The sequence below is a fragment of the Orycteropus afer genome, unplaced genomic scaffold (genome assembly GCF_000298275.1).
Source record: "Orycteropus afer afer isolate SDZICR_OR568_19922 unplaced genomic scaffold, OryAfe1.0 scaffold00142, whole genome shotgun sequence".
Lineage (NCBI taxonomy): Eukaryota > Metazoa > Chordata > Mammalia > Tubulidentata > Orycteropodidae > Orycteropus > Orycteropus afer.
In genome coordinates, this window is record NW_006921729.1 from 2,965,142 (window position 1) to 2,986,365 (window position 21,224).

At 42.3% G+C, this 21,224-nt stretch overlaps 1 protein-coding gene across 1 annotated transcript in view; it reads left to right on the top strand.

Moving 5' to 3' along the window:
- Nucleotides 1-21,224, top strand: part of DLEC1 (DLEC1 cilia and flagella associated protein) — a 128,980-nt gene that overhangs the window by 99,110 nt on the left and 8,646 nt on the right. Inside the window, exons 20-27 of the mRNA XM_007945753.1 lie at nt 11,957-12,110; nt 12,765-12,875; nt 14,487-14,617; nt 15,140-15,322; nt 16,733-16,803; nt 17,262-17,413; nt 19,349-19,467; nt 19,995-20,065. Of these exons, the coding sequence (XP_007943944.1) occupies nt 11,957-12,110; nt 12,765-12,875; nt 14,487-14,617; nt 15,140-15,322; nt 16,733-16,803; nt 17,262-17,413; nt 19,349-19,467; nt 19,995-20,065 (992 nt within the window). The remainder of the gene's footprint in view (nt 1-11,956; nt 12,111-12,764; nt 12,876-14,486; nt 14,618-15,139; nt 15,323-16,732; nt 16,804-17,261; nt 17,414-19,348; nt 19,468-19,994; nt 20,066-21,224) is intronic.

Sequence of the window (21,224 nt, forward strand, 5' to 3'; positions counted from 1 at the left end):
TTTTTCTGCAAATGGATCTCCAGTTTTGCCAGCACCATTTATTAAACAAACATTCTCTTCCCCATTTAATGGATTTTGGGCCTTTGTCAAAGATTCTTTTCTTTCTTTAATTTTTATTGTGATTTGGGTGAAAGTTTATGGAGCAAATTCAATTTCCATACAGCAGTTCATACACATTTTGTCTCATGACATTGACTGCAATTCCCCACAATATAATAGCTCTCTTCCTACTTCCTCCCTGTACTGTAGTTACCTCTTCCCTATGTCCTTCCCTCACATGCAATCCTGCCCCACCCCCAGCTGTCTCCATGTGCAAACAGTGCCCTTCTGTTCTCCCATGATTGATTGCTCCAAGTAGTGTATCTACCTGATATAAATGTTCACCCCACATGCCTATCTATTGTTTGGCTGGAAGATGCAGGAGTGAGTTCCATTCCAGACCTGAAGGGTGGCTAGAGGCCATCATCTGGGGGGTCTTACCAGGCTCTATCAGACCAGCAAACCTGGTCTTTTTTTCTATGATTTTGAGTTTTGTTCCACATTGTTCTCCCACTCTATCCAGGATCTCCTACACTCTATCTGGGATCCCCCTCTGGTTGCCAGTTGTACTTGGGAACCATCTAGTTCTTCTGGTCTCATGGTCATATAGGCTGAGGATCTCATGGTCTACCAGTCCCTTGGACTAATTGTTTCCATGTATCTTTAGTTTTCTACATTCTTCTTTGCTCTGGACAAGGAGAGACCCATCGTTGCATCTAGATGGCCGCTTATAAGCTTTTAAGACCTCATACTCCCCAAAGTAGGATGTAGAACAATGTGTTTGTATAGTATGCTATGCCAGTTGAGCATGATATCCCCTGTGATCATGGTCCCTATCCCACAGCTCCAACTACTTGCTCCTTCCAGGTAGCTGGCTGTGGCCAAGAAGTTACCATGACCTTGTCCCTTGTCAGCTCTATTATACATCTGGACATTCTTACAACACAAACAAATACGCTTGTAGAAGCATTGTTTGCTAACCCTATACACAGTCCTGGGCACACTCCCCACTGCCTAGACATACATAATCATTCAGCCTGTCCACCCATCTATCCACCCATAGATCAATGCTTGCCGTAACTGACAACTTAGCACTGTACATACCAAAGGATTCATGTTTGTTGTCTGTACTTCCCATGTACCTCTCTCTGTCTTCCTCTTCCTCAGTGCCAATGTGGTGATAACTCACTTTTGGTATATTGCCCTTCCCTTTACCCAAATCAATACTTGTTTCTACCTGTCTAGCAGTGTTGCCTCCCCTCCCCTCTCAACCCTAGTAACCAATAAAGAAAGTTTCCTTCCATATGTAAACCTTTCCTTGACTTTTTCAATAGTGAACTAATAAAATGTTTATCTTTTTGTGATTGACTTATTTCACTCAGCATAATGTCCTCCAAGTTTATCCACGTTATGTGGTGTTTCACATATTCTACATTATTCTTTAGTGTTTCATAATACTCCATTGTGTGTATGTACCATAGTTTGATTATCCATTCTTCTGTTGATGGGTACTTAGGTTTTTTCCATATTTTTGCTATTAAAACTAGTACTGTGATGAACATGGGTGTGTATATATCTGTTCTTGTCCTGGCTGTCACTTCTTTAGGATATATACCTAGTAATGGGATTGCTGGATCAAATGGTATTTCTAATTCCAACTTTTGAAGGAATCGCCATACTGCTTTCCACAGTAGTTGTATCATTTTACAGTCCCACCAGCAGTGTATGAGAGTCCCAATCTCTCCACACCCTCACCATCATTTGTTATTTTCTGTGTTGTTGAACTTTGCTATTAATGCTGAGGTGAAATGGTATCTCATTGTTTTTACGATTTGCATCTCTCTAATAGCTAATGATCATGAGCATTTCTTCATGTGTTTGTTGACCACCTGAATGTCCTCTTTGGTCAAGTGTCTATTGATGTCTTCTGCCCATTTTTAAATTGGATTGTTTTGTCTTTTTGTTGTTGAGGTGTTGGAGTTTTCTGTAAATTTTAAAGATAATCGCCTTCTAAGGTATGCTGTTGCTGCATATTTTTTCCCAATCTGTAGGTTCTCTTTTCACTCTTTTGGGGAAGTCTTTTGAAGCACAGAAAACTTTAATTTTAGAAGGTCCCAATCATCTAGTTTATCTTTTGTTATTTGTGCCATATATATTAGGGCCCCTAAATTTACCCCTGTTTTTTCTTTGAGGAATTTATAGTTTTAGGTTTCGTTTTAAGTCTTTGATCCATTCTGGAGTTAGTTTGTGTATGGTGTGAGGTATGGATTTTGTTTCATTTTTCTGTAACTGGATATAAATTTTTTCCAGCACCTTTTAGTTAAAGAGACTGTCTCTTCTCCATTTAATGGATTTTTGCCCTTTGTCAATGATCAGCTGACCATAGATTGATGGTGCTATTTCTGCGTTCTCAATTCTATTCCACTGGTCTATGTGTTTGTCATTGTACCAATACCAGACTGTTTTGACTACTAAGGCTATATAGTAGGTTTTGAGATCCAGGAGTGTGAGACCTCCTACTTTGTTCTTCTTCAATAGTGCTTTGCTTATCCGAGATCTCTTTCCTTTCCATATAAAATTAGTGATTGGTTTTTCCATATCCTTAAAGAATGTTGATGGGGTATGGTATGGATTGGGATTCCACTGAATGTATGGATTGCTTTGGGTAATATTAACATTTTCACAATGTTCAGTCTTCCTATCCACAAGCATGTTATATTCTTCCATTTATGTAGATCTCATGGTTTCCTGAAGTAGTGTTTTATCGTTTTCTTTGTACAGGTCTTCTGTGTCTCTTGTAAGATTTATTCCCAAGTATTTTATTTTTTTTGGTAGCTACTGTAAATGGTAATGATCTCCTTATTTCCCCTTCAGTGATCTCTTTGCTAGTGTAGAGGAATCCAAAAGATTTTTGTGTGTTGATCTTATATCCTGACACTATACTATGACTCTCAATTAATTCCAGTAGTTTTCTTGCTGAGTCTCTTGGGTTCTCTGTATAGGATAGTTTTCACTATCAAATAGGGATAGTTTTTACTTCTTCCTTACCATTTGGGATGCCTTTGATTTCTCTTTCTTCCCTTATTGCCCTGGCTAGGACTTCTAATACAATGTTGAATAGAAGTGGTGATAGAGGGCATCCTTGTCTGGTTCCTATTTGCAAGGGGAATGGTTTCAGTCTCTCTTCATTGAGAATAATGTTGGCTGTTGGTTTTGTATATATGCCCTTTATTTTGTGAGGAATTTCCCTTCTATTCCTATTTTGATGAGAGTTTTGGTCAGGAATGGGTGTTGGATTTTGTCAAATGCCTTTTCTGCATTGATTATATGATCATGTGGTTCTTTTCCTTTATTTTACTTATGTGACGGATGACGTTGATTGTTTTTTCTAATGTTGAACCATCTTTGCATACCTGGTAGGAATCGCACTTGGTCATGGTGTGTTGTTATTATTTTTTATATATAGTGTTGGAGTCTTTGGGCTAGGATTTTGTTGAAGATTTTGTGTCTATGTTCATGAGGGATATTGGTGTGTAGTTTTCCTTTTTAGTGATGTCTTTGCCTGGTTTTGGAATCAAAGTTATGCTTGCTTCATAAAATTAATTTAGGAGGATTACATCCTTTTCTGTGTTCTGGAATAATTTGAATAGGATTGGTATCAGTCCTTCTCTGAAGATTTGGTAGAATTCTGAAATGAAACTATCTGGGCCAGGTCCCCCCCCACACACACACACAAGAAAGAGGACTGCTTTATTTATTTAAAAAGTCAGCTGGGGTTAAAAAGAAAACAAATCCTTTCTGTATTATTTGAAGTAAAACTAGCTTTCACCATATGGCTTAATAGTAACATTCTAGATAAGGATAGTTTTGACGTTTTGCAAGAAGCTTGTCCAGGACTTTTTTTTTGTTGGCTTTTTTTTTTTTTTTTTTTTAATGACCTGTTTTATTTCTTCTTTTGTTATGGGTCTGTTCAAATTTTCCACCTCAGTCTTTGTTAACCTAGGTGAGTAGTATGTTTCTAGAAATCTGTCCGTTTCTTCTTGATTTTCAAATTTGTTGCAGTACAGTTCTTCATAGTATCCTGATATTATCCTTTTTATTTCAGTTGGTTCTGTTGTGACATCATCTAGTTCATTTCTTATTTATGTTATTTGTATTCTCTCCCTCTTTTCCTTTGTTAAGTTTGCCAGTGGTTTGTCAATTTTATTAATCTTTTCAAAAAACCAACTTTTAGTCTTGTTGAGGGAGCTCTGGTAGCATAGTGCCTAAGGCACTTGACTTCTAACCAGAAGGCTGGCAGTTCAAACCCACCAGCCACTCCTCGGAAGGGAGGTTGGGCCATCTACTTCCATAGTGATACTGCCTTGGCAACCCAAGGAGGGGACGCTATGAATTGGGTCTGACTCGATGGCACATAACAACAACAACAACAACAGTCTTGTTGATTTTTTTCTGTAGTCTTTCTGTTTTGTTTATTTCTGCTCAAATCTTTATTATTTCTTTTCTTCTGGTGACTGTAGGCTCTTTTTGCTGCTCTTTTTCTAATTGTTGGAGATGTTGGGTTAAGGTGTTGATTTTGGTTCTTCTTTTTTTGATGTATGCACTTATTGCTCTAAATTAGCCTCTGATTACTGCTTTTGCTGTGTCCCAAAAATTTTGGTATGTTTTGTTTTCATTCTTGTTTGATTCAAGGAATTTTTTAATTTCATTTTTTTATTTCTTCTATTACCCAGTCATTTAAAGTAGGGTGTTATTCAGTTCCCATGTGTTTTCTCATTTTCCGTTGCTCTTCCAATTGTTGATTTCTAATTCTGTAGCATTGTGATCTGAGAAGATGCTTTGCAGTATTTCAATGTTTTTAAATTTATTAAGGCTTGGTTTGTGGCCTAACATATGGTCTATCATGGAGAATGTTCCATGTGCACAGGAAAAGAATGTATATTGTGCTGTTGTTGGGCAAATTGCTCTGTAGATATCTATAAGGTCAAGTTGGTGGGTTGTATTTTTTTAGTTCTTCTGCATCTTTCTTGAATTTTTTCCCAGGTGTTCTATCTTTCATTGAAAGTGGTGTACTAAAGTCTCCTACTATGACTCTGGAATCATCTATTTGTCTTTTCAATTCTTTTAACCTCTGATGTATTTTAGGGCTCCTTCATTGGGTGCATAGATATTTATTTTGATTATGTCCTCTTGTTCAATTGATCCTTTAATCATTACATAATGTCCTTCATTGGCTCTTATGGTTTTTGTCTTAAAGTCCATTTTATCAGAAATTAATATTGCCACTCCGGCTCTTTTTGGATTGCCATTTGCTTGATATATCTTTTTCCAACCTTTGATTTTTAGTCTCTTTTTGTCTTTGTCTCTAAGGTGTGTCTCTTGTGGACAGCATATTGATGGGTTAAGTTTTCTTATCCATTCTGCGACTATCTGTCTGTTGAGTGGTGCATTTAATCCATTTACATTCAGTGTAATTATCAACAAATAAGAATTTGTTGCTGTCATTTTGTTATGTGTTTTTTCATGGTGTTGCTGATTTCTTTTTCTTTTTGTTGCTGATTTCTTTGTTCCATATAATTTTCTTTGTTGAGCTCATTTTTGTTTATGAATCATGTTATCATTTCTTTCATTGCTATTGTTTTAGTATTTGCTAAGTATTTCTGCTTATCCTCTTTTTTATTGTGATGTGAAGGTTTATTTTTCTTTGCGGTTACCCTCTGATATATAATTTTCTTCCCAAGTGTAGAACAGTCCATTCTATCTTGCAATTGTCTTGACTTCCTCACTACTTAGAAGTTCTGTAACTATACTATTTTTTCCCTCTTTTTAGTTTGTAGTTGTCTTCATTTACCAATTGATGTCTCTGTTTCCCTGTTTACAGTCATAGAAGCTTATCTTACTTTGGATACTTCCATGACTCGGTTGGTTTTTGGCTTATGTCATCATATATGTTAATGATCAGTTGTTGTTTGCTGTTGTTCTCTGTCCGAAGGATTCCCTTTAGCATCTCTTGTAAGGTTGGTCTGGTCTTATCAAATTCCTTTGATTTCTGCTTATTGGAAATGTCCTAATTTCACCATCATATTTGAGGAACGATTTTATTGGGTATATAATTGTTGGTGGGAAATCTTTTTCTTTCAGAGTTTTACATATGCTATCCCATTGCCTTCTTGCTGCATAGTTTCTGCCGAGAAATCATAGCTTAGTCTTATTGGTTGCCCTTTGTACGTAACTTTTCATTTTTCTCATGCTGCTTTCAGAATTTTTTCTTTGTCTTGGGTTTTGGTGAGTTTGATGATGATATTATCTTGGTGATTTTCTTTTGGGATCTATCCTATTTGAGGTTCATTGGACTTCTTGAATGGATATATTCTCATCTTTCATCATATCAGGGAAATTCTCTTTCAACAAATCTTTGATGATTTTCTCTGTGGTTTTATTTGTTTCTTCCTGTTCTGGAATTCTGATTATACTTAAGTTATTCCTCTTGATGGTATCCCACGTGAATCTCAGGCTTTCTTCATTTTGTTTTGATCTTTTTTTCTGATTGATTCCTTACCAAAGTAGTATTGAGTTATTTGTCTTCATTGTCACTAATTCTGTCTTCCATTGATCCAGTTCTACTCCTTTGACTTCTCAATGTGTTATCTATTTCTGAAATCTTAGTATTAATCTTCTGGATTCCTATGTGCACATTTTGTATCATTTCTGATTTTTCACTTATTTTGTCATTTTGTTCTTTTATTTTCTCAAATTGTTTTGTGGTTTTGTCTGTGTTTTCCTTGATCTTGTCAGTGTTTTCCTTGATCTGTCTCTGAATCTATTGAAGGTACCTAAATATAATTCTTTTGAATTCCTTACCGGGGACTTCCATTGCTGCATCTTCCTCAGGGATGTTTTCTGAGTCTGTATTCTGGTCCCTTGTTTCTACTACTTTATCTTCTTTGTGTGGACTGTGATGGTCTATTGTCTCTGAGACATTGTGATGTTGTTGTATTTATATTTAATTTGCAATTGCATGTTTGAGTTATTCACCCAAGATATCTGCTTTCTTTTGATATATCTGAGTAAGCAGAATACTGTGCTCCTCTATTCACTAGTTGGCAGCAGTTATGCATTCACCACCTGCCTCCTGGATGGTGTGATAGAGAATGAGATTGGGTGCACAGATCTCTGTTAGCTGTGAAGAGCAGTTAAGGGTGAGTCAGGCTCATATCAACAGTTGTGTATCATTGACCAGTCAGTGTCAAAGCAAGTGGTGGGCCTCCCTCAGTAGGTGGGGCTTCTGGAGGTATGGGTATAGTTGGGTCATATGAGAATGGTTGCTGTTTCTCACTCAGTTAGACGAAAACAGTCAAATCAATCATTTCTTGAAAATGCTTGAAAACAATTTAAAAAAAAAAAAAAACACCAAAAAAGTAAAACCAAGAGGACAAAAAACACAGTGCATAAACACACAGGAACAATCACCAAAAAGAGAAAGAAAAAAGAAAAAAAAATGTAAAGACAATAAATGAGAGGAAATATTTAAAGAAATACTTTAAAAAGACAAAAGAAATATAAATAGAAAAAGGGAGGTGTGTTAGACTGGGTTCTCTAGAGAAACAAAACCAGCGTATATATATAGAGAGAAAGAAAAATTTATCTTAAGAAAATGGTTCACACACTTATAGAAGCTAGCAAGTCCAAAGTTCTTGGATCAAATGTCAAGTTGGAGGCTTTTCCCAACTCTCACAGCTGCAGGGGCTGAGGAGCTCAAGGTTGGCAGGCAGTATACTGGCTGTTGACTCCAACAAATGACGAATCCAAGATCTCCAGGCCGAATGGTAGATTGTTTGCTCATGGACAGTTGTAGGCACCACAACAGAATCCCAATCCACAGATGAATGTCTCTTTTCCCAGGATGTCCATAAATAAATGGGAAGCAGGCCACACCTGTAGGGAAACTCCCTTTCAATGGATTGGCTGCTCAAAACATATTCATCTGATCCCACCTTGAGAATAATCACATCGTAACTGCTTAAACCACACAGAATTGTGGTCCAGCCAGGTTGACACACAGCTCCAACTATCACAGGGGGAAAAAATCCATGATACCTAGGGAGGGGGCAATAAGAGAAAAGAGCTAGAGTAAAAGAATAATAAAGGAAAACATGAGAAAAATGCAAAAAGCAAAAATAAAAAGCATGGAAAGAACCATAAGGAAGCGAAAAGATGGAAACCAGGAAAAGGGAAGAGGGGGAAAAAAAAAAAAAACCTAGAACCTGGGAAGGGAAAATGAAAGAATAAAATAAAAAGGAACAACAACCAAAGAAATAATTTTAAAACAAACAACAACAAAAATCTAGAGTCAGGGCAGGTGGCAGGGCAGGGCAGTCTCCATCAGAGCACACAGACTAGGATGGAATTCCTAGCAGTCAGAAGGTGGGTGGAGGCAGGGAATGGCCGTATCTCCTTTCACCAAAAGGGTGTGGGGTATAAAACTAACAAGAGGAATACTGAGCCCACCTTTGGTTGGTTTGAACCACTGACCTTTCAGTTAGCAATCAAGTGCCTTATCCACCATGCCACATATTTAATCCAATTTTGTGTCCTTCCTTTCAAAGCTCAGGGCTCCAGGATTATCTTCTCTATCTGTGTCAATTGCTTTCTCTTTTCTTTGTTGAAAAGGATCTGTGTAGCTTGTCTGCCTATTCTGCCATCTTGCCAGAAGTCCCTAGGTCTATGAACCATTTTGAGTTAATTTTGTTTATGATATGAGGTAGTAGACCATCATTCTTTTGCATATGGATATCCAGTTGTCCCAACACCTTTTCTTGAAAATGCTTTTCTCCCACTATTGAATTATCTTGGCACCTACGTTAAAATAAAGGAAAAAAAAATCAATAGACTATAAGTGTGAGATCTATTTCTGGACTTCCCAGTCTATTCTCTTGATCTACATGTCTATCCTATGCCATTACCACACTGTCTTTAGTACTGTGGCCTTTCAGTAAAATTTGGAATTGGGAAGTGTGACTCTTCTGGTTCCATCTTCTTTTTCAAGATTGTTTTGAGTCCCTTGAATTTTCCATATGAATTTTAGGATCATCAGTTTTTGCACGCACACACACACACACACACACCCCTACACACACAAAGCAGTTGGGATTTTAATAGGTACTGAGTTGATTCAGTAGATTAATTTGAGGAGTATTGCCATCTTAATGGTACTAAATCTTCTCATCTATGAACATGAAATGTCTTCTCATATGTAGGTCTTATTTAATTTTTTTCAGTGATGTTTTATAGTTTTCAGTATAAAAGTCTTATACTTCTTTTATTACACTCATTTTATTCCTAACTCTTTTGTTTTTGATGATATTTTAAATGGAAATGCTTTCTTCATTTTCTGATTGCTCATTGCTAGTATATAGAAATACAAATGATTTTTATATAGTGAATTGTATTCTGCAACCTTGATGAACTTAGTATAAGTTCTAGTATTTTCTAAATGAATTCCTTGAGATTTTTTAAATGCAATATGTCATCTATATAGAGAAATATAGATTTACGTCTTCTTTTCCAATCTGATGCCCTTTGCCACCCAGCCCCCACCCCCACCACCACCACCACCACCAATGGATCTAGAACTTCCAGCATAGTGCTGAATGGAAGTGGCAAGAGCAGACATTCTTTTCTTGTTTCTGGTTTTAAGGGGAAAACTTTCAGTCTTTCATTGTTAGTATGATGTTGGCTGTGGGTTTTCATAGATGGCCATTTTCCAGTTGAGGAAGTTCTCTTCTATTTCTAATTTGTTGATTATTTTTCTCGTGAAAGGGTGTTGGATTTTGTCAAATGTTTGTCTGCATCAATTGAAATGATGATGTAGTTTTTGTTCTTCATTCTTTTAACATGATTTTTTTTAACACTGATTGATATTTATATAATTAAACTAACCTTGCATTCCTGAATTAAATCTGACTTGGTCATTGTATCAGTCAGAATTCTTTGCTTTCTCATCACCATTTTGTAATTTTTAGCATACATATTCTGTACATGTTTTGCTGTGTTTGTAAATATTTCATTTGCTTTGGAGTAATTATAAATAGTATTGGGTTTTTAATTTTGGCTTCCATATGTTCATTATTGTTGTTGTTGTTGTTTGCTGTCGAGTCGGCCCCGACTCATAGCGACCCCTCCTTGGGTTTCCGAGGCAGTATCACCACGGAAGTAGGATTGCCCAACCTTCTTTCTGAGGAGTGGCTGGTAGGTTTGAACCGCTGGCCTTCTGGTGAGCAGTCAGGTGCCTTAGGCACTATGCTACCAGAGCTCTTATGTTCATTATTGGTATATAGAAATGCAATTGACTTCTGTGTGGTGGACTTGTATGCTGCTATCTTTCTAGACTCATTTATCAGTTCTAGTATTTTTTTTTTTTTTTTTTTGGTAGGCTTATTGGGATTTTCTATGTAGATAGTTGTATCACTGCAAATAGCCTGTATTTCTTTTTTCCCTTAATGCATGGGCTAGAAATTCCAGTCCTATGTTGAAAAGAGTAGTGAGAGCAGACATCTTTGTTTGTTACCATGCTTAGGGAGAAAGTATTCCTTCTTTCACCATTAAGTGTAAGGGAAGTTGTAGATGTTTTGCAGAGACTCTTTATCAAGTTGAGGATGTTTTTCTCTATGATAGCTTTTAATCTTAAATGGGTGTTGGATGTTGTCTAATATTTTTCCTGCTTCAATTTATATCGTCATATGATTTTTCTTCATTAGTCTGTTAACATGGTGGATTAACTGATTGATTTTAGAATACTGAATCAGTCTTCATATCTATATGATATCTTTTGATGAATAGAAATTCTTAATTTCACTGTAACAAATACATCAATCTTTTCTCATTTGAGCTTTATGAGTTAAATTTTAAAAATTCCCTCCTACCGTGCAGTTATAAAGAGCTTATATTTTGTTTTCTAAAAGCTTTTGGCATTAACATTTTATATTTAGATATATATTCATATGGAATTATCTTTTTATATATATTTTATGAGGTGGGAGTCCTGTTTAACTTTTCCCCTTATGGACAACCAATTGTCCTAATACCATTTAGTGAAAAGTTCATCCTTTCCACACTAATGTACAAAGTTACCACTCTCAAACATTCATTTTCCCTGTGTGTAGTTCTGTTTGGGGGCAGTCTGTTGTACCCCATTAATACCTTAGTAGCTTTATAAGTGTTCTTTTTTCTGAAAAAAAAAAGTACTCTTAATATTTGGTAAAGCAAGTCTTCCCATCTTATTCTTCTTTAGAATGTCTTAGATATTCCTACCTATATATTTTCTTTTAATTTTGAAAAATAATGCCAAATTACTTTCTAAAAACTTCCCCTTTACATACTTAATAGAATGAAGGTACATCTTTTTCAACATTTCTTATTAATCTTTTAAATTTTGGCCACTCTAAAAGAAAAATGATATCTTGTTGTGTTAATTTGTATTTTTATGACTGACTATAAAATTAAGAACAATTTCATATGTTTTTGACTCTGCCCTTTTAATAGTCAGCTTTCACTAGCTAATGCTCTGTAACAAAGCAACTTCAAAATCTATGTTGCTTGCCAGAGTACGTGTTTATGTTTTGCTAACTTTACATGAAAAGTATCATAAATCTGCCCCAAATTATGGGCAACAGCTGGTAATACATGCATTATTTCTGGATTATAGAGTGGGCAAAGTCTTGTGCAATTGTATTTGCTGCTGAAGTCTCTGCATCCTTTGCATTCTTCCCAGCCTGTGTTATAAAGACTGGAACCTTTTGCTAAATTTTCACCATAGATTCAGAATACTTAGCTCTTTGCTTAGGGAATTATAGCCTACCTTCCTGTGTGGCCTTGGGAAGTGTTATCCCCACACTAGCAGGGCACTCTTGTGTTCCAGCTACCTTCCTGTGTATGCTGAGGTACAGAAGCCCCATGTGTACCTGCAGAGCAGCCACATGGAGGTCAGCAACCTCTACCTGGGTGTGCCCACAAAGGCAGCCATCACACTCATCAATGGCACGCTTCTGCCCACCCGGTTCCAATGGGGCAAGGTGAGTGAGCCCACACTATTGGACCCCAAGGCCCGTAGACTGTAGCAAAAAGGCCCATGTGGAGGGTATGTTCCTCTCACGTACCCTCAGAATAGATCCTCAGCCTCTTCCTTCAGCCTGTCCCTTATTCTATAGTGCCCCCAAAAGCTTAGCTCCTCAAAGGAGCACCGAATCTGGTTTGACTCTTGTTCTATGTTCAGGGAATTCCTGTCCCTTGCCTAAAGAGACTCTGGTGAACACAGTTAAATCCTCCCAGCCATTGTAGCCCATGACTATGCAGCTGCTGGGAGCTCAGTTGTGGCACTGGCCTTCAGACTGACTGTGGAGCTAGCTCTGAATGCCATGGGAGATAGAACCTCACCCATGTGCATCAGAGGCAGCTGCCCTCAGCTCCCTAGCAGGCTGGGCCTCCCAGCCTTGCTTAGTCTAGGAAAGCTCCTGACAGGAGATAAGGTCCATTCAAGGTGAGGGGAGGAGACAAGGGAGCTGTGCTTTATCCCCTAGAAGTAAACACCCAGCCCTGTTGGTCCTGCTGATGACAGGCCCCCAGTGTGCCAGCCAGAGAGCGTGAAGCAATCTAAGCATACTTTCTGGATCCTGGGTTCATCCTATGCGCCCAGCATGTGATAACAGGCTCACCCATGTGTCTTCTAGCTCTTGGGGCACCAAGCAGCCCTCTGCACAGTCAAAGTCTCCCCCAGACGTGGTATGCTTGGTCCCAGTGAGGAGCGCCAGCTCAACTTAGAGTTGACTGCTCATACCCCGGTGAGTAAGGCAAGGAGGGGCCTGGGTGACTGGGAGGGTATTCCACCAACTCTCTGCATCTGTGCTCACAGGGAGGTCCCACTCCTGGTCCCCATGGGTAAGGAAGAGATTTGTTGCATTTGGGTCTCAATTCCTGCAAGGGTTGCTCTAGGGACATAGGGTAAGGAGCCTATGAACCTAGGAACAGAACTAGATATGTCCTGAAAACTGGTGGCCATGCTCAGCCTTTGATACCGTTAGCCCTCACCAGGCCATTCTCAGTGGCACAGATAGGCCCAGCTTTCCAATTTTTCCAGAGATCCAGAACAGAGCTGCTTCTCAGAGCAAGCCCTATGCTGAGTGCTGCTGGGGAAGGCCAACTGCTAGCCAGGTTTCTCTTGGAGGGGAAGCATTCTCCCCACAGTGACCTGTAAGAAGGTCATCAGAGCAGAACATATTCGGTACTTGGGCCTTTGCTGGCTACTCCTTTATCATTCTTGTGGGAAAATGTAACTTTTTCCCAACAGAGACTTGTAGACCAGTTCCTCACTTGCAAACATGGGGATAGGCTTTCCTGCACAGCTAAGCCTGGGGTAATGGACAGGTGGGCCCAGGATTAGCATGGAACAGACCTTGCTCCAGGAGGGTGTGATTTCTATGTGTTGACCGTGTGGAATGCAGTGCCCAATGAGATGCAAAAGTGCTACTGGGCTGAGTTGTAGCTACTTCATCAGAATAAATATGTGGCTGGAAACAACTGGTCCAAAGGACTAATACACCACACAAACCACAACCTTCACTACCCTGAGACCAGAAGAATTAGATAGTGCCTGGCTACCACTACCAACTACTTTAATTGGATCACTATAGAAGGTCCTGGATAGAGTGGGAGGAAAAAAAAAAGTAGAACAAAATTCAAAATCATAAAACATACCAGACTTACTGGCCTGATAGAGATTTTTAGAACTCCTGAGTCTATAGCCCTTAGACACCCTTCACACCTGGGACTGAACCCACCCCTGAGGATCAACTTTCAGCTAAACAAGAGATGGGCCTATAAAGTGAACAAGAACACCAGAGTGGAATGTATTCCTTAGAATAATCAACCATATGAGATCAAAAGGGCATCATTTGCCTGAAAACAAAGCTCAGAAGGCAGGAAGGAAGGATGAATGGAAATGAGGAACCCAGGGAGGAAGTGGGAAGAGTGCTGTTACATTGTGGGGATTGCAATCAGTGTCACAAAACAAAATGTGTATAACCTGTTGATTGGAAAACTAATTTTCTGTAAACTTTCCCTCAAGCCACAATAAAAATGTTTTTTAAAAGAACGAGAATAAATGTGCTTCTCCAGAAGTCCTCTTTGAGGGGTCTACCTCATATTGGCTTGCCCAAATGTCTGGAGCAGATTCAGCCATGAGTTCTGAGGGAGGACAAGACCTCCCAGGGGCTGAGGTCCAAGGCTGGGCTTGTGGACAGTGGCTCACTAGAGAGACTGAGGAGCCCTTCCAGACAGATGAGCCTGGAGAGATGTTGAGGCCTTCGGTTTAAACCACCCTACAGCCACCACTCCTGCTGAGGGCCCTGAATCTTCCCTGTAGTGATGTGACCTTGGATGGGCTTTTCTTATAGGAAGAGCTGACCAATCTGGTCCTCCTTTGTCATGTGTCAGGCATGGAGAAGCCACTGGTCCTGGGCATATCCGGGAAACCCCAGGGACTGCAAGTGGCCATCGCCATCTCTATGGAGGGCTCTGATACCAGGTAAGCCCATGGCTAGGGCCAGGGCCTGAGGGTTGAGGTGACCCCACAATGAACCAGCATCTCCCCACAGTGCCAGACTGCTCCTGACTGATTTCCTGCAGTCAAGGAAAGACCACAGTATTATTGTAGCCCCTGACCACTCCTGTATGGAACAGATCCACATACCTTATCCCCTCCCTCTGTGTGGCCTTTCCCCACAAACTTGGTGGCAGGGAGCCTAGGCAGATAGGAGATGACAAGGAACAGTGCTGTAGATATCTTGGGCCTTCCTGCACAGGGCCCAGCAGCTGGGAGACAGGCCAGTCTTCCCCTGGCCAGGGAGAGTTTGTGCAGAGCTTGAGGCCTCTCTTGGTGTCAGGGGTAGGTAGGAGAGATGGACCTGTGGGGTGGTAGTTCAATGAGGAGGGTGCCCAAGGATGAGAGGCCTGATTCCTGGGCAGTTCTCATCCCACCCAAGGTGGCAGGGCTGGGCCAAGGGTGATGTGTAACACAGTCCCTCTGGGCACGGGGCAGCTTCTTCAGCACAGAGCAGTGGCCAGGCCGCCTGGAGGAGCTCCACCTGGACTTTGGCTCAGCAGTGCCACTGAGGACCCGTGTGAACTGCCAGCTCATCCTGACCAATCATTCCCCGATACCGACCCCTTTCACTCTGAATTTTGAGTACTTTGGGAGCCCGAAAAGCAGCCTGAGCAAAAAGGCCAGCCTGTAAGTCTACTTCTTTTCAGAAGCAGGTCCCACGGTGGGTGTGACTCTGGCTTACTCCAGAGACTGGTTGGTGTGAGAGTTGGGAGGATGGACATGAGGACACACAGAGAGTAAATGGCTCCTGATGCCTACCCACCAGACAATGAATGTAACTGTGAGAGAGGCAGTGATGTGGTCCTTTCTCCTCAGTCTGGCCTGCTGAGGTGGAGGGCTTCTAATAGACCCAGAAGTATTTGGGCCTATGGTTGAGGCAGGAGTTCCTCAGGTGGTGGGAACTGTGTCAGCAAAGGTGTAACAGTGAGGGGGCCCATGTGTTCAGAGAATAGCAAACAGCATGTCTGGGCTGACGTGGAGGGCAAGGCAAGGAAGAGATCCACTGTGGGTGCCCAATGGAGAAGACAGATCAGCAGAGTTGCTATGGTCAAGAGCAGAGGTGAGACCTAGCACACTGTTTACACACACACACACACACACACAGATGTGCTGGAGCCTGCAAGTACTGGCTTCCAAAACAAAACCAAATTCACTGCCATGAAGTCAGATTTGACTCATGGCGACCCCTCCTTGGGTTTCCAAGGCGGTATCACTATAGAAGTAGATTGCCCCATCTTCTTTCTGAAGAGTGGCTGGTGGGTTTGAACCACCACCCTTCTGGTTAGCAGTGAAATGACTTACACACTACACCACCAGAGCTCCTAGTACTGGCTTAGGAAAGCCAACTGTTAAGTATTCAAACACTTTGCAAGGCTGTAGCTGGAAATCAGCCACAGTGAGAGTATTTACACCACAGAAATCAGCAAACACTACAAATCAAGGCTTTTTTCTCCCTTTCTTTTCCTGAAGAGCCAGTTTATCAGCACACTGCTACATGATACCTTACCACCTAATCTCCTAAGGCAGGGGAGCCCAACTTTAAAAATCACTGCCATGGGGATAACTGTGTGTATATATGTGTTTAGAGGCAAGAATAGTTTCTAAGCCATGAACTTTTCCACTCTGGAAAACTTAGTGTTCACCTGAGGCCGGGCAGGTGTCAGTGGCAAAGACTGGAAAAGGGGCTGTTTCAGAAGACTGGGCCAGAGGTGGGGAGGGTTTATATCCAGGGGTCTCCGGGGCACAGAGCCTGGGGGCCAGGAGGAGAGCTTCAGATCGCAGAGCCTTCTTAAGCGTCTGGGGCTGGCAGATGGCCTGCAGATGGGAACATTCAGGCTCTTGGTGTGGGTGCAGTGGGAGCAAAGACTGGAGAAGGAGGTGAGCAAGAGACCTGAGTAGCTTTCCCTGGGAGGAGCAAGCAGGGCCACATTCCTTGGCTGGGCACCTGGTGCGATGCTGGTTGCCATGGGCAGAAACTCAGGTCTTGGATAGTGTTTGGATGTCTTGATACTATTTCTGTGTCTCTGTCTTATAAAGCCGTGACATGCCCCCTGCCTTGCTAAAAACAGCACGGATTCAAGAGCACTTGGCCAAACGTGAGCAGCTGGGTAAGATCCACCAGGGTGGGTGCTACTGGGTGCAGGCCATGGCCAGAGCTGGGTTTCTTGTGGCCTTCTGAGGATATGGGACAGAACCAGATGCCTATGTTTCTTTCTAGCCACAGTCACCAAGATGGCCAGGGTCTTTCCTTTGACAGGGCCCCTCTTGAATGAAGCCATCTCCCTGCTAGCATAAGCCTTAGGCATAGGGCCTGGATTTGATTTGGGACAGTTGGTGGCCCATAAGGGAAGGTTATAACTGGGGCCTGGCCTCTTAGGCAAGAGAGGCTAACCAAGCAGTGCCCTGAGCCTGCTCGCTCTGCCAGGATAAGGGTGTGTTTAGCTTGACCAAGGCAAGGCTGCAGGGTGTCTTGTCTGACAGTGTGACAGTGCTTTGCTCACACCCGAAGCTTTGGACCTCATTCCCACCCCTGGGTCCTGAATCTCTACTCTCAATTCTTTGCCAGATTTTATGGAGAACGTGTTGTCTCATGGGAAAGGAGCTGCCTTTTTCCCCCATGTTTCCCGAGGCATGCTGGGAGCCTACAAAGAGCTAAGCATTGGCATCACAGGCTGTGCAAACATGTGGGGCGAGTACTGGGACAACCTCATCTGCATGGTAAGGGCATGCAGTCAGCAGTAGCCTGGGGGTGGGGGAAGCAGGTCCCCAGCCTTCCCCTTCAGGCTTTCTGTCCTCCAGCACTTGACTGTCAGCCTCACAAATCTTACCACTGAAAGGCAAAGCCCACCAAGCTCAAGATGGGTGTTCACATCTGCAGGAGCCTCTAGGGTCAAGGCTGAGAAGGTTTAGGCAGAAGAGCTACTACTCATGAACATTAAAACCTTCCATACCTTTTCCCATGAGGTGCAGGGCTGCAACCACAGTGAGGAGGGCAGAGGAATCAGATGGCTGCCTGCCTGGGCCAGAAGCCTGGAGTGGGGAGTGAGGAGTGGTGGGACAGCAATAGCCTCCCAGAACTGCATCCTCACCTTGCCCTCTGGGCATTCATTCATTTGCTCATTGGCTCGTTTATTTGCTCATTAATTCAGCATGTGTGGCTTGTTGTACTGTGGAGAATCCAGGGATAACAGGTGATGTCTATCAGGAGCTTGTAATTCAGTATGGGAGGAAGAGACATGTATACATTATTCTGTAAGTGCAATGCAACTCACTGCCATCAAGTTGGATCTGACTCATAGCACCCCTCCTTGGGTTTCCAAGGCGGTATCACTACAGAAGTAGATTGCCCAGTCTTCTATAGTATTTAGTTACTGCACAAAAGAGTTTCATGAACTATTCAGGAAATTGAACAGGTTAATTATAGTAGTTGGTTTAGATGATTTGTAATCTATTGACAAAAGATTGATTACCTTAATAGACAAAGAGTTCCTAAATAACAATAAAAGGGAATAAAGCATCTCAAATGGGCAAAGAGGTTGAATATGCAATTCACAGAAAGACAAACAGATAAATACATAAAATGTGTCAACACCACCAGTAATGAAAAATGCAAATTAAAATAACAATGAAATACTAGTTATCTATCCCCCCCCCTACTCGGAGTGGGATCTATGTAGGAGATCCTAGATAGAGTAGGAGAACAATGTGGAATAAAACTTAACATCATTATTTAAAAAAAAAAAAAGAGGACCAGGTTAGCTGGTCAGATAGAGCCAGTGGAACCCCTGAGACTACAGCCCCTAGCTGCCCTTCAGGTCTGGAATTGAACCCACTTCTGTGGCTTCCAGCCAAACAAAAGACAGGCATATGAACTGAACATTTACATTAGGTAGACACACTCCTTGGAAAGATCAATCATGGGAGAATAGAAAGGCTGTGTATGCACAGGGAGACAGCTTGGGGGGGCAGGAGTACATGGGTGGGAAGGACACGGAAGGAGTGGCTATGGGGAGGAAATGGGAGGAGAGCTGTTGCATTGTGGGAGATTACAGTCAATGTCATGAGACAAAGTATATGTGAACTGCTGTATGGAAAATGAATTTGCTCTGTAAACTTGCACCCAAATCACAATAAAATTAAAAAAAAGAAAGAAAGAAAGCATGTCCAGTATGTCCCTATTTATATATGTGTTTTATGACACTAAAGAAAGGCTAGACAGTTGTGCACTAAAACATTAACAGAGAGTCATTCTAGGAAGGTAGGCTTAAAGATAATTATCACACTGTATTTTAAATATTTAAAAAACCAATATTTGTTACTTTTTATTGTCAGAGAAAAACAAATTCTTTCCATTTAAAAAAATACAGAGATTTGGTAGAAGAGGGCCGTAAGAGGCAAAAGTATCAGAGCAGGAGAGCTGACTTCAGGCTGGGGGAGCTGTGTAGGTTGTGGGGCTGGGGAGGGAGAGCAGAGATGGAAGGAAAGCTGGGCTAGAAGGTATGGCAGCCCTAGGCCTTTGGGTCTGGAGTAGGCGTCATATGGCTGGGACCAAGCTGCAGAGACTCTGGGCTGGCTGGAAGAGTGGAGTGGGGAACTGGGGAATGTGGTGGCAGTCCAGGACAGGAGTGACTAAGGGCTGGTATATGTTTGCAGGTGGGAGACCTGCCTCCAGCAATCATCCCAGTGCACATGGCTGTGGTGGGCTGCCCCATCAGCTCCCTGAGGACCACCTACTACACCATTGGCCAGTCCCACAAGGAACCTGTCATCAGGTGCCTGACCCACAGCCTCATCCTCTGCTCCCCAATGGCCCCTGAAACCATCTGGTCTTAGCTTCTTCTGCCCTCCAGTCTGGGCTGCCCACATAGGCTTGTTGCTCTTCAGCTGGGCTGGTGTCACATGGGGCCAGCCAGCAAGAAGCCAGGGCAGGGCTGGCCTGGAGAGAAACTTCACCATCTTTATATCTCTGAGGGCTTCTGAGCTGTAGTAGTGAGTAGTCAGTATGGCTCAAGGTTAGTGCCAAACCCAGGCCCCCTCACATCAACTGAGTTGGAATCAGTATAGTCAGAGCAGTGTAGGGAAGGGATTGCTAGGGCAATGAGCAGCCCCGAGTCACAGTTCAGCGGGCACTGCATGGGAAAGCCTCCAGCCCTGGTGACTCTGGGGTGAAGAGGACAGACCATGGTAGTGCCTCCTCCCTGCCTGACTCTCCCCGCTCCCAGCCCCAATCTCAAAAGTAACCCTGCCTGCAGGGTGTGCCTAGATGTGGCTGTGCTGAACCTGATCTCCCCATCCCCAGGTTCGGCACTCAGCTCTCTGGAGGGGACAAGGTCACCCGAGCCCTTCGCCTGAACAACTCCAGCCCCTGTGGTGAGATGCTCACAAGATAAGTCGGGGCTGTAGCTATAGGCTGTGCCTTGTGCTAGGCCAGCTGACAGGGGAAATGGGGCTGGGATATGGCCCATGAACAAGACTTAGGAGTCCAGGAGGCCTGTGGTCACTGAGGGAGGCACCTGAGGGCCAAGGCTGGGGGAGGGTTGGTGATAAAGCCACCTCAGGGCATCAGAGAGTGACTTGAGTCTTTGAGGACAGGACTTGCCTTTGCCCAGCTTTGGATCTCCCAGCGTCAATAGGGTCACAGATGCCCAGCTCTCATCAGGGTCATTTTGCATAAGGACAGACACTTCCAAGGAACCCTTTTTCATTGCTTCAGCTTCAGTAGTACCTGAGCCATAAGCCAGATGCTCTGCAATCTGCTGGGGGTACAGAGGGACTAGAACAGTGGTGCTGCTGTGGACTTACATCCTGATGGTAGGACAGACATAACCACAGGCTGCCAGAGTACTGATTGTGTTGATACAACTGAAGGGGAAGGTTAGAATACTGGGGTAGTGGGCTGAGGACACCTAGGCCAGGCTTCCCTGTTGGGGGAGGTACTTTTGCTGACTACAGGAGGAAGCGTCGCCAGCTTGGCCTGGGGAAGTGTCTGGGGATAAAGAGTGTTTCATGGGGAGAACATAGACAGCTCAAAGGCCTGAGGGGGATGGGCACATTTGAGGAGCCAGCATGGGTGCACACATCAGAATCACTTGGGGGAATGTTGGAGTCCTGAGGCTGGAGTCCACCTTCAGTCAACTGATTCAGGGTCTCTGTAGGCAGGCCCTGGGCACTGTCATTTTAAAGCTTTTCAGGTGATTCTAATGCATAGTCAGGGTACAGCACTGCTGCTCTATGACTTTGTGTTTGTCTTCTAGATCTGTGCAGTTTTTAAAGAGTGTATTGAAGTCTATTAACTGTAATCCTATTTTTATCAAGTTCTTGCATTTCTAGCAGTTTTGCTTTATGTTCTAGCTGCTGTATTGTTAGATGCACTTGAGTATTGGATCATCTTCACAAATTATGCCTTTTATCATCCCATAACGCTTCTCCTTGACCTCTTTAGTGCTTTTAACTTTAAATTCCACCTTGCTTTATATTAACTTATATTGGTACCCCTGATGTTTTCTCATTGGATTTGTTTGGTACCCAT